Source organism: Rhipicephalus microplus, chromosome 4 (assembly GCF_043290135.1).
Source record: "Rhipicephalus microplus isolate Deutch F79 chromosome 4, USDA_Rmic, whole genome shotgun sequence".
In the NCBI taxonomy this organism is placed as follows: Eukaryota; Metazoa; Arthropoda; class Arachnida; order Ixodida; family Ixodidae; genus Rhipicephalus; species Rhipicephalus microplus.
Genome location: NC_134703.1, coordinates 50,964,362 through 50,978,508, shown reverse-complemented (window position 1 = coordinate 50,978,508; position 14,147 = coordinate 50,964,362). Strand labels below are relative to the sequence as shown.

At 42.2% G+C, this 14,147-nt stretch overlaps 1 protein-coding gene across 2 annotated transcripts in view; it reads left to right on the top strand.

Moving 5' to 3' along the window:
- The window catches only part of LOC119185818 (uncharacterized), a 60,529-nt gene extending 53,800 nt beyond the window's left edge, over positions 1-6,729 (top strand). Inside the window, exons 4-7 of one of the 2 annotated variants that reach the window (XM_075892749.1) lie at positions 284-404; positions 1,632-1,725; positions 4,958-5,029; positions 6,496-6,729. In XM_075892749.1, coding sequence (XP_075748864.1) covers positions 346-404; positions 1,632-1,725; positions 4,958-5,029; positions 6,496-6,624 — 354 coding nt within the window. In that variant the 5' untranslated portion in view covers positions 284-345 and the 3' untranslated portion in view covers positions 6,625-6,729. The remainder of the gene's footprint in view (positions 1-283; positions 405-1,631; positions 1,726-4,957; positions 5,030-6,495) is intronic. The other variant, XM_075892750.1, reaches the window with a different exon arrangement.
- Positions 6,730-14,147: the final 7,418 nt, after the last annotated feature.

The following is a 14,147-nucleotide window of genomic DNA, read 5'->3' as shown; positions in this document are numbered from 1 at the left end:
GCGCAAGATATATTTCTTGAGTGAGTCTTAGTGAGTTCCACTCATGTTTGTCGAGATATGGCTTGTAGAGAGAAGTTCATATGGCGGTTGCTTGGTTCTTGTGACGTTCAGGATTGAAATTCATCCTCCTGCAACAAAGTTGAAAAAAAAGAGAGAAAAGGCTGAAACACAGGGGTGATAAGTGAGCATAGTGAAAATTTTCATTTTCTTTTTGTACTAGTCTCAACCGACCACCAGTGCTTTTTACTTGCATGTTGACAGAAGCCTATGCTTTGCTTTTCAGATGTAAGGGCGGCAGCTACCACTGTGTTCACTTTGTATGTTAGTGGCTGTTCAGTATCAGACATGGATATTTTGTCTCCAGATTACCTTTCATTCACATCTGATGTACCTATGGCTGAGAGGTAAAACAAGGTCGTTCTTGTTTATCCAAAACCAATATATTAGTGTAATTTTGAGGATCAGTAGCTATGGCATAATTCGATTGCAGAAAAACAATGAATCTATACATTCACAATGTCTTTTTCTCTAGCAACATTCTTGGCCTGCTAAAACTGAGTTATGCTCTCAAGAACTGCAGTATATCTGCCTTGTGTTTAGAAGTTGAAAAAGAATCATGCTCTTAAAGCCTATCATAACCTAAGCAGGCAATTTTTTTGTGTGGATAATACTGTGTTAAGCACATTGTCCAACCTTGTAACGAAACTTGCTTTGGAAACTTTTTTCATGGCATTACATAATTGATATTTTACACAGATTTGACGCTCCATTGAAGGGCCCCTTACCAGACCACATAGCAAATTTTAGTTTCGCACGGGAAGTTATAACGTGTTCAACAGAAAGCATTCTACTGAAAGAATTTTCAAAAGTAGTTCATTACAAGCAGGAATGAAAAATATATTGAAGTGGCGTGCTACCACTATGTGAGGAGGCAAGCTTCACATCCTTGCCACATGCACTGTCTAGCCTTCGCAAGCCACACTTCCTCCACTGCGTTCTCTCGCGTGGGAGCCAGGGGATCACACGACGCACTGGCATCATAACATCACGGGCACGTCTCGATGCATGGGCGAAATGCGGCCTTCTCATTTCTCTGTCGTTTATGCTGCTCCGTGCTTGTTGCATGGAACAGCAAGTGAGGAGGACATGAAGGTTTTATGGTGCAGCATCTTTACATACATAACGCTACCTTTACCTGCATCATTGCCTGATCGTGGAGCCCAGCAACAGTGAGGAGAAGAGTAGAGGACGTTAAGCTCGAAACTTTATCTTTTCCGCGGCACATAGCAATGTAACTCTTGACACGATCATCAGTGTAAACATTGCACTTTTCTTCAAATCGGCAGACCTGATGAGGGGCCCTTCAAGTAGACTTGTAGGAGGTTGAAATAAAAGAAATGGTGCGATCTTTCGTACGGAATAATTTTAAGCCAGTCTCTTGTCATCAAGTAACTGTACTACCAAAATCTGTAAGTGGGCTGCTTCCAGCTACATTTAAAATATTACTCTAAAAAATACCTTCTAACTACATGAATATGCTATCATTCCATACATTTAGCTCTGAAACCAGGTGCTAATATCTAAATAGCCTGCCAGCCTTTCTCCTCATCTCTCTCTCTCTATACATTTAGCTCTGCAAAGACAAGCCCATGGTCAGCAATGGGCCGGAGAAAAAGTGACAGCATAGAGCAGAATTATGCCACACTTGAAAGCAGAAGCATTGATGTAAGTAGCTTTTTATTGAACCTTACATACATTCCGCCGGCACTGACAGCACTGATATATTTTTAGTAGTATCGAATTGTGGCAATGAAATTGGTGCCATTCAGCACGAGTTGATGTAAGCACCAGAAAAAAAGGTTCACATATACCAGTTGCCATAATGCATGGGTCCTTCTTATTTCTTTAAAGCGGTTGTCTGTCTTGTATACACAATGCTCACAGCATGTAATGATTGTGCACTAAAAAAAAGCAGTTTTTTCAGGTTCTGTTGATTCAACTGTTATTGAAAGGATAGTGAGGCCACAAGAGATTCGATCAATCCATTACACCCGATAGAAAAAGGGCAGATATTGCGAAGACACAAAAAGTCGCGCTTTTTTCATCATTGACCTTCACCAACATGCCCATTTTGTAGTTATCCTAAATGACAACTCATTTATTTTTTCTTCTAATGACTGTATGGTGCGGTATGCTTCACAACAAATGTGCTACTATTTAAAATTTTACTGTGATAAATTATGTGAACTTTCAAGGAGCATTTTCACCATTACCGTCAGGTTTCATGTGAAGTCCAAGGGTGGTAACATCACTGTTCACATCATGTGTTCTATGTGCTAGTGAAAGAGTGTGAAGGCAGCCAACCATTGTTGCTCAAGCGGCGAGAAAACACACTCGCTGTTTTCCATCATGCAAAAGATAACGGTTGTTCTAGGAGAGGAGCTGCGCTGCTCTCGCAGGAGCTATATACTTTGAGCAGCGGGGTGCAGTTGTGTGTGCCCTGTCTTGCCAAGAATCAGCAGATAGCTATTCCTTCGTATAGTCTGTGTTATGACACAGCATATGCGCAACTCAGTTTGTGTTGAAGTGATAGACAGCATTAAGGTCACGTCACTCGCTGCAGTGATTCCCAGGTTTCCCGATTCCCAAGTTTTCTTACGCCAGCGTTTTGTTCAGTTGCACCAGGTCAGAGGCTAAAGGAGTTAGCTGCTTGCCTTACTTCATAGAACACTGCATTTTGTGGCTATGGAATTCATTGCTTCACGCTTGCGGTGAAACTGCAACATTTTTGAAAACAGCACACTCCCTACCCTATGAGTTGTTATTGGTATCACACTATGATATTAATGTGTAGTTAATATAGTGGGCTCTAGGCTGGTGGTCAGCTGGAGCCCTTGAAGAGGACATGCAAGGCGGCCAGCAAAACATACATCTTTACTGCTGCAAGGTTCGGGTCAGACAGGTATGTGTCTCACAGCTGCTTCGAGCCACGCGCCACAGGCCGCTCGCTCTCTGTTTTTCTAGCAAGGCCTTGCAACACTCCCTACAACATACAAACATATGCCACCTATGAATTCCTTGTATATAGGGTGTTCTGCTGCAAAGGCCAAATACTGTTTACCAAGGTATTCTAGTGAGGGGTGAATCCACAGACAGACATAAATGGCTCTATTATAATAGGGAGCAATTACCACGAGTTTGGAAAGCCTTCTCTTGTCAACCTGATTACAAAGTTTCTTGACAAGTGATTGTCACCTGCGCATTGCTCTGAGATGTCAAACACCCCTGGCTGCCTCCATGGTATTGTCGGATTAGTTCGTGGTTGTTGCTTAATGCAGCGTAGATATGTGCTGATAATATGTTGTGAAGAATGTGCGCTCCGCTATCAATACGGCTGTTGGTTGCTAGGCCTGTCATTAAAAACTTAAGGGGGCCCTGCAACATTTCTTGAGCATGGTAATAGCACTCTGCTGAGCGGTAGTCAAGGCTCACGAGAACAAGCGAGTGAAATGTTACAGTGCAGCGTGCAGCTTGAAATTTACAATTCTCAAAGTCCGCTAAAGATCGCTCCCTCTTCTCTGTACGAGCGATGGTGCGTACGCAAGTTTCTGCACCATAGTATACCTAAAGTCACCACCGTTGGCCGATTTGCACGTCGTAAGCTGCACAGTTTCTGTGGCCACCGCAAGCTGCCGCCATGTGCCTGCGTGCATGTTTGCAATCACACTGAACGTGCTCGGGGGAAAAAAAAAGAAAAGAGATGGCTCGAGATTACGGCACGTGCTGCCAAAGGGACACATATTCTTGCCCCTTTTCATACAACCTCTTTGTGCAGTTTTCAGTGCGCTCGCTGGTATGAGAGAACAGAGAAAGCACTTGAAGTGTGCGAAAAATTCTGGAACTCGGCTCGTACTTGGCGTATTCTTAACATTTTTGTGGCCTGTGGTTCTTAAAGCATCATGTACTAAAGTGAAGGCGTTTCATCATGATTCAGAAAGGTGTTGCATGGCTTCTTTAATGAAAGAGCCATTGTTGCTGGTGCATCCAAATCTGAGAAGAACGGAAAGAGAAACTTGAGTCATGTTGTGGATTCGAGCCCAGCTTATTATCTAGCATCAATAAGCATTACATGTTAGTGTTGGACGTGTGTGAAGACTACAAACGAGAGTATATTTCCGAAATGTCGCTTTTGGCTAGTGTGATGCATCGTGCATCACTGCATGGAACTTGTGAAATATCAACTGTCTCAATACTATTTAACTGTCGTAAGATATAATAATAATAATAATAATAATAATAATAATAATAATAATAATAATAATAATAATAATAATAATAATAATAATAATAATAATAATAATAATGTAGTTTATTTTTCATCAATAGTTTGATGAAGGACAGCTGCAGGTAAAAGCTGCTCTCCAAAAGAGATATGAAGTATTGATTTGCCAAGATATTGAGTACAAAGAACAGTACTGAAACTTGCCCAAGGCTCATGGAATTTGGTTGTTACTGATTATTCTGCAACTACGCATAGAATTGTAAGTATTGAAAAGCAACTTCTACAGGCACCTGGGCTACGTTTGCAATTGTTGCTAGCTTTTCGAACCTTTCTCTACAGTCAAAAATGAATGTATGGCACCAAGGTACTATATATATAATTCTTGTTTTCATTGAGCTATTCTAACATCCACATGGAAATTCCTTGGTGTTGCTATGTGAAGCACCAGAATTTAAGTTTTGAAGTTTATCTCAACGATCTTGATTGTCTATATTATTTCAAGAGAAAGTGGACCCGTTGTAATGACTTTACGTAACCTCGTATGACGAGTTCTAGAATTTGTCGCGTCTGCAGGCAAATCTTAATGGTTCAATACTTTGCACAATACTTAGCGGTATAAGAACGTTGTCATGGGGACATCAGCATGTGATCCTCTCGCGTAACATTTTTTTTCAGCCTACCAAACAGGAGGATGTGGAACTAATGAAAGCACTTTTCTCACCTGCATCTAGTACAAAAACAGTAAAAGTAAGTATTTGCTTCGCTCACCTTTATATATATATATACTGCATTTCTTATGCTTATAAGCTGCTTTTTTATACCCTCTTATTTGATTGAATTTTTCTGTGAGAATGCATGCATTTTGCCTAATGCCGTACGACTACATAATTTAATGAATGCATACTCGTAGCAGTGTATCAAATTGAGCAGGTTGAAAGATACTCATGATGGCTACTGCAAACAAGGCAAGAGACATCAGAAAGTACTTTACACATATGCTGCATAATTATAATATTATTAAGCTGGAACAAAAATAATTTAGTATTGTTCAGTATATTGGAAACACAAAGGAAAAGGCTGCAGTACAGAAAAAAAACACAGCATTGGGGTTGCATCTTTCGTCCAGCTGTTCAGGGTCAAGTATTTTTGGCAACAAACTCATTAGGTTATGTCAACTAAAAACGAAAGGTGACATAAATATGAAAGAGGGATATCCAGTTTTGTGTTTTGTTTTTGTCCCATGCATGCAAAATGTGAAGCAATGCTAATGCATGAAATTGTACTAATGGATCTCTTGCTCGGTAGTGCATGGTAGTAGACTACTATATATATTCCGCAGCAGTCCTTGTGAAAGATCTATTTAAAAACATTTCAGGTAATTTAATTGTCTAGAAGATCTTATTTTTTTATGATGTCCTCCATCAAATCACTCTGTGAAAGAGTCACGTATACAGAAAATGGCTATGTAGCTTCATTTGCAGTTGCTTCCGTATAGTCGTCTGACAACCACAGTGTTTGTAATGCATGAAATTTTCCAGTTGCTGGGAGTTACCTACTGGCATCTGCCTTTCAAATTTGTTTTTATTTTTGTCATATAAGAAGGCAACATTGTTCTCTGTTGTGCTCTGTTCTCTATTGTACCCTTTAAAACTCGGAATTGCTGACTGTTGGCATTGTTATACAATTGATAGAATAATCCTTAATTATCTTTTCTAATAGAGTAATGTGTTAACTTGTGTGAGCCAAGCGATTTAAGGGCATTCCCTTAACACACATTATTGCTGCAAGAAGTTCTGGTTCCGATTGGTTTAAAACGTGATCGCTTAAATTTGCACGGCATACGCATGGCAATACACTTAGTGTAACGACATTGTCACTTATTATCTGGCCATTCGAATATGAGTAATTTACAGATGACTGGTCGGAAATTGACAAAACCTAGAAGAGATGCTTGAGCTGAAACTAAAAAAATAATTATCAATATATACAACTGGGCCTGGTTATGAGCCCTGCAATAAAAAGTGCAGAATTATGACTGAGGGGCACACTTTTGCAAAAAAAGCTTTTATGAGGGTTTTTTCACTTCAACTTTACCATTTGATAGCATTCCGACTGGAATGTTTAACATTTTCACTTGCTTAAAAATGTAACAACTTTGTTTCTTGTACAACTATTGCTAGTGTTAATTGATAATATTCATTTCATTTTTTCAGGCTGATTTAGTAATTTCACCAGACTCTGAAAATGTTGAAGTGGCACCATCCTCGCCTCCGCAACAACAAAAGGCAACTGTGTCTAAAAGTGCAGAGCTCTGGGGAATTGAGCTGAAACGGCACAGCTGATGCGCAACAAAAACTGTGTAAAAATCTGCTGTGACCTTGTAATATAACACAATGCCTCAAGTAGTATGTAGATCGTGTTTTATAAATACTACTGTGCTGCATTTATCAAGATATTTTACTCGAGAAAGTCCCACAAAGACCACACAGGAGTGAAAAATTGCTCACAGATTCAATCAGGAAATTATTATTTTTTTGATAATACATGCTTAAACAGAAAATAAAATTAGGCTAGGCGGTGAGTATTCATTGTGGCTGTAGCGCGACAAACCTAGACGGAAGAAAGGAGAACCTCGTTTTCATCTGCCCCGTCATGGTGATCTCGTGGCTAAGGTACTCGGCTGCTGACCCGCAGGTTGTGGGATCGAATCCCCGCTGCGGCGGCTGCATTTCCGATGGAGGCGGAAATGTAGGCCCGTGTGCTCAGTTTGGATGCACGTTAAAGAACCCTAGGTGGTCGAAATCTTGGAGACCTCCACTACGGCGTCTGTCATAATAATATGGTGGTTTTGGGATATTAAACCTCACATATCATCATCAGCTCTTTTTCATCTACGCTTCTCGCGCTGCACCCACAACGAATTATTTGCTAATGCTAAATCGCGTTATGATGTAATCTTCAATTTATTACTAGGACGACAATGAGTGGAATTGAAGCTTTAAGCTCAAGTAAGGTAAAATAAATATGACAGGGTATCCCCAGACGGAACAAAGATGCACGAGATTGCAAGAACGACAACCACAACACAATAACAGAAAAGGAAGCACCATTTGACTCCTAAACATGATGAGAAATTATCAGTACCTCTTCTGGTTGATTGAATATTGCAAAAAAAAAGGGAGCAGCCTAAAGCGCCGTGAAAAGTATTGGCTGAAATTTTTCTGACATTTATTTCACGAACGAAAAACCTGAGATCAGAGAAATGAGAAAATAACTAGTATATGACACTCTGTGTCAGAGCGATGTACTCAGAAAGAGCAGCAACCAAGCCTCTGAGAAAAAAAGATTGTATAAATGTGCAAATTGTTTTACAGGACAACGAATATTTGGGGAAGATATGTTTGATAAGTACATAAATTCCTACAAGTGTGCCTGGTAGCTTAGTGCAGTCTTAACATTGTCTGATGAACAACTCACTGGACTGTGCCAAGAAACATGCAACCGTCTCTTAGATTTACTGCTTATCCCCTTACATTGTTACGTGGTCATGACATTGACTATAGCAGCAGTCGACATGTTGTAGAGTAAACATTCAATTTTTTCTTTGGGGAAGCTTGTGCCTGGAAAATGGAAATGCAAGGTGCAAGTGATCTGCTCTGTAGACTGATAGCGACGTGAACAGTAGCCGTCCACTGGGTAGTCTGATCTATGGTAGCATGTATGGTGTGATCTCTTCCAGCCCCATCACTGGTGCTTGCATAAGCTATCCAGTAAGCTTGCTTATTCACGTCCTGTGCATGATCTTAGCTGAATGATCTTGAACAATCACGAAGCTTCTCAAGCGTGAGAGCGCAGTCTGTGTTCAGTATTATTAATAGTTTTTGCGCGTGTAACCATAGAACATCAAAATAAAGCGCTAAACATGCGTACCAATATACTGTAGTCCTAGCTTACCTTGATGAGTGCCCTGCTGATTCCAATGACACTTCTGATTATTGTTTAATGATTCTACAGTAGCATTTTATCATATGATGCTATTTTAATTTGGCCGTTATTGATGGATAGAAAGAAGCAAGAGTATGTACTTAAAGCTTTATTTTAACTGATGATGAAGCGATGCAGAAAAGAATGCTCTAAAAAATGTTCGGGGATCAAACCATGGTCAGATGAACAATGCTCGAATCAATCCGACTATGACTGCTTTGTGTATAGGATAAATTTTCTGAGCACTTTTCAACTGGAATATTCAGCGTAGGAGTTTTAGAAAAGATACAGCTGAGCCAATGATGAGCTTTACCACTGTTGCTGCACACTCATTTGGCAACTTAGCTTGGATAGCGCCTTATCAATGCAAAAGTTGTACTCCAACCTCCACACAATCATAAAACGAGAGCATAGAGAATGCACAGATAAGATAAATTGGTCTACACGAGAATACACTAGTCGCACGGACGTGCGTGGAAATTCACGTGTGCAGAGACCCTCATACAAACGTACATGCAATGCATTTCACTACAATCAAAACGAAGCAACAGCAACACACCGCGTTTTTTGCCCTTTTGAACAGGAAATAGTAAAATGTCTCACGATGACATGATTTCCTTAAAAAAAAGATGGAATCAAAAGTCACGCTGCTTTTTTGTTCCGTTCTGGTTTGTCTATATTTGAAGGCATTCTTTGAAAGAAGCTAGGTAGAAATGGTAACAAAGAACATTTCGCTTAATCAGGTTTTATATCTGGTTCATCTTTACTGCCCTGATATGAAAATACTTGGTGCACGATGCAGCAGCTGAGCATTAACTTGCCTGTGTTGCTTCTGGTTGAAAATTTTTGAAGCACCCCTCATGCGAAAAGAAATGAGAAACTTTGACATTTAGAGGCGACAATTTCTGGTTTACGTTGCTGAAATACACTGGTATGACATGATACCACTAACCCTACTATAGTAGGAACTAGAATAAGTTGGTCGCGTATTCAACCATTGCCTACTTACTCTAATCCAATCCAACAGACACTTTAGTGCTGCTTTATAAACTTATATCGCTTATATCACAAAGTATTGCTTCATCTTGGAGCCTCATTATAGTGTGTCATCGTGTACTTAGCAATATTGTTTAATTTAAAGTATGACAGGTAAGTCTGAATAAAGAAACGTGTGACATTGACGTGTCCAAGATGCTCATTTCATTCTCTTGGGCGAGTCCGGGTATTAGGATAACGCCAGCAGCTCTGTTGAAGACAAGTGATGGTTTCATGTCATGCATCTACCTCATTTCTGAGTACAGGGTTTAGTCACATGTGTGTGTTTTGTGCTGCGATGGACTTCAGTGAAGCAAAAATGTCTTGCACACCATGCAAATACCTGGTTTTGTTACTGCAGTTGAAGCCCAATATATCGAATTTCAATGAGCTCTCAAAGCAGTAGTTTGAAATATTGCAAATGTATATAAGGTATTGATGCCGGGTGTTATGCTTCACTGCATGGCGAGTAACTTTTCCAGCATTTAGTAGTCTTCACCACAAGGACTCTGACCACAGGAAGCACCCGTAATGCAGTGAAACGTACTAAAGCAAATATTTCGATATACGGTAGTGGAAATGTATAATTACGTTGCATCAGGCGCCAGAGCGTATAAGCAAAACACACACACACACACACACACACGCACACACATACACACACACACACACACACACACACTATACATATATATATATATATATATATATATATTATATATATATATATATATATATATATATATATATATATATATATATATATATATATATATATATATATGTAAGCAAAACACACACACACACACACACATACACACACACACACTATACATATATATATATATATTTATATATATATATATATATATATATATATATATGATTCAAAAAAGAAATTCTGTGGGTCCGGTGCAAATATAATTAAGAATAAAGGAGCACACTTACGAAAATTTGATAATTGTTTACTCTACGTTTCGGCCGTGGCACGGCCTTTGTCAGGATATATATATATATATATATATATTCTTAAAGATCCTACCGGGAGATTAGCGCGTTGGAGTCTCAGGCTGCAGGAGTACGACATGACTGTCGTGCACAAGTCAGGAAAGCGCCACATGGAATCGGCAACTCTATCCGATGAGGAGGACACAGCATTTCTCGGTGTGCTTGACTCAACCGCTATTGCACAGCAACAACGTGGCGACCCGGAGTTACTTGCCTTAATTAATCACCTGGAGGGAAGATCTCAGAAGGCACCAACTGTTTTCGTAAGAGCGCTGTCATCATTTTGCTTACGGAGCGGAGTACTACACAAAAGAAACTTCTCTTCGACAGGATCTGCGTATTTGCTCGTCATCCCAGCAGCCCTTCGCTCCGAAGTACTCGAAGCATGCCACAACGAGGTGACTTCAGGCCACTTAGGTTACACAAGAACGTTGGCCAGAGTACGGCAGCGCTACTTCTGGCCAAGACTGACCATAGCCGTAAAACACCATGTTCGTACTTGCCTCGACTGCCAGCGACGGAAGTCACCGCCGACTAAACCAGCTGGCCTCCTGCAGCCCGTGCAGGTCCCAAGAACACCATTCGACCAGATCGGCATGGACATTTTGGGCCGACTTCCTACTTCTACTGCTGGGAACCGCTGGGTTATTGTCGCGACTGATTACCTTACCCGTTATGCTGAAACAAAGGCTATCCAGAGAGCTACAGCAGCGGAGGTGGCACAATTTTTTATCGAGAACGTTGTCCTGCGGCATGGTGCACCAAGCGTCGTAATCACAGACAGAGGAACCGCATTTACGGCAGCTCTTTTGGAACAAGTCCTCATGCTGAGTGGAACAACCCATCGTAAGACCACCGCCTACTACCCGCAAACGAACGGGCTTACAGAGCGTCTAAACAAAACAATTGAAGACATGCTTTCAATGTACGTAGACGTTGAACAAAAAAATTGGGACGCAATCTTGCCATATATCACGTTTGCATACAACACTGCCAAGCAAGAAACAACCCAGATGACCCCGTTCAGCCTAATTCACGGAAGGGAAGTACGAACCATGTTAGATGAGATGCTAGCGCACGAATGCGACGACATCGAACCGGACGCCGAGATGTTTACAGAACGAGCGGAAGAAGCAAGGCAACTAGAACGCCTGCGAATCCAGCAACAACAAGAGTACGACGCGAGCCGCTACGATTCTCGCCGCAGAACAGTCGTTTACCAGACCGGCGACAGAGTATGCGTTTGGACACCCATACGGAAACGAGGACTCTCTGAAAGCTCTTGAGGAGATACTTTGGGCCATATCTAGTACTGCGACGACTGAGTGATGTTACTTATGAGGTCGTCCCCGACAGTTCATATAGTACGAGGCTTCGCCAGCACCGTCCTGAACTAGTTCACGTTGTGCGCATGAAGCCTTATGAAAGGTAGTGACTGCGCAAGACACTTCCTAAAGAACAGACAAAAAAAAACTGCACTACTCGTTTAGCATCGGGGCGATGCTCATTAAGAAGGGGGGGGGGGGGGCAAATGACGCGTGTGTACTGGTGGACCAAAACGACGATAAGGGGATTTGGCGAACACAAGGTAGTGGAGCTCTGGCTGATAAAAGATAAAGAAGGCGATCTTGCTGTTCGGCTGCTGAGAGTCGCTGTGTCAACGTTTATCTGCCTTTGGTTGGCACTGTACCGCGACAATATATATATATATATATATATATATATATATATATATATATATATATATATATATATATATATATATAGAGAGAGAGAGAGAGAGAGAGAGAGAGAGAGAGATACGGTGGTGCTGGGGGGGGGGCGTGTGTTGGTACATGTGTTAGTATGTGTGCGTGTATATATCAGATATGAAACTTCACAATGCTGGGGAGTGCGTTGTACCCTCCCCCTTTCCTTCCACACCGGGCTGCGCCAGTGATCACAAATGTTGACCTGGTCACGAAGCAGTGTCGCCGAAATTACGTCCATCAATTTAATTTCTGGTGGAAGTACGTCGGCTCTGCCCACAAGGAAAAGGCAGTTTATCTTCCATCTTGGGAGCGCAGGTGCCGATGCCGCCTTTCATCTTCCGCAGAGCTGCGCGGTCATTTAGTCCGGGACTGCTCAGGGCTGGCCGTGCGCGTTTTGTTTGGCAGTGGAGAGCGGGGAGAGGAAGGAAGGGGCGTTGGAAGCACGCTGCGACGCTCAATGCAGGCGATGGATATCGGTTTATTAATTAAGCGCCGAGAAAGTCGCTTAGTTGTTGCGCTTGCCCTTGGCAGCAGCGGTGGGTCACTGTCGCGTGCGTTGAATGCACGCCCAGCGACCGGCGAGGCTTTCGTGACCGGGGATTTAATTAACTCCAGTCTTCTCGGTAGCGGCCGCCAAAATGGCCGGTGTAAACGGAAACGTCGCCACAAAAGTTCAAGAGCATGGGCGCGCGCGTTTGCGAGGACAATGGACCAGAAGCCTCGTTTCACGTCTTATTTTATCTGCGGCTCGTACGTGATCTGTGGTACATGTGCATTGTGATGCAACGGCGTTCATTGGCTGCTTGTTTGGGTCGCCGCTCTCCTGGCTCCTGCAACTTGGGTGCTCAGTTGGGAATGGGGCATTTTATAAGCAGTTAATTTTAGGGGTTAGTTCTAGGTGTAATTTGTTTTTGCTTTTTCTTATTGCACTTTCGCGTTAACCCGCTCACGCAAATTAGGCCATCGCCTTTATATTGTTCTCAAGGAACTCTAAAGGGAATGAGATCAGTTTAAACAGATTAGGGGCTGAGGACTGCATTGACATTAATTTAGTCATCATAGTTTAATCATTATAAGACGAAATGAAGACCAAAACTCTCATCTGAATTTAACGCTGAGACTATCACGTGAATGTTTTTGTAACGTCAAGAATTATTATTTTTGGATATTTTAAAATAGATGTAAGGATGTTTCTCGACATCCACTAGATGTCGAGAAACACGCCAGAATTCTCGCACTTTTAGAACGGGCACTCGTCGACAGGCCCGTAACTAGGAGGGGGGTAATTGAGGGGGTTCTGACCCCCCCCCCCCCCCCGAAATTTTTTTGATGCTTTAACTTTTCGGGTGATACTAAAATATTTACACGCCTTCACAGCGACCAGCAGCTGCCAAAGTTACACTGCAACTTTCCTGGCATTGCTTCCCTCTTCTTCCTTTCTTCAAACCTACCCTTTTACCAGAACACCTCAGCGCTCCCTCCACCGCACGCGCACCTGCCCTATTCGTACAGCTTTGCACTTCGCCCTCGCGTTCCTTCGAGTCTTTTTTTTTTTTTCGTCTTTCACACCGTAGCAGCTCCTTTGTTGATTCCAGATGCTTTCCTTGTGAATTGCCGCTGGAGAAGTTATCCGTCTGTGCGGACCGCACGTGTCGGCTTTGGGTTCCTACGAAAAGCGCGTCTACTTCTGTGAAGGTAAACAGTTTGACAGCAACGGCAACACCAACACGACGTGCGCAAATTTGCCAGGGAACGAAACCCCTAAGCGGAAAAACTCGGCGGCGCATTCCGAGGACGCAGGCTGCAGGGCAAACTTTTCTCAAACTGTAGTCCTCGCCACCGAAACGAATCATCGAAGATGACATCTACTGAAAGACTGGCATATCCGAGCAACTTCGAACAACCTTAACCACACGCAAGGAAATCTACCTCTTCTGTACACAGAAGGTATATGCGCCTCCCTACAAAGCGCACAAAGCGAGGATACAGCCGGCACACGATCCGGCACCAGTGGTCAACTTTCACAGGAGAAAAAAAAAACGCTTCCAAGCTGGGCTGCGCGCGGGAGTACAGAGGCTGACGTCACA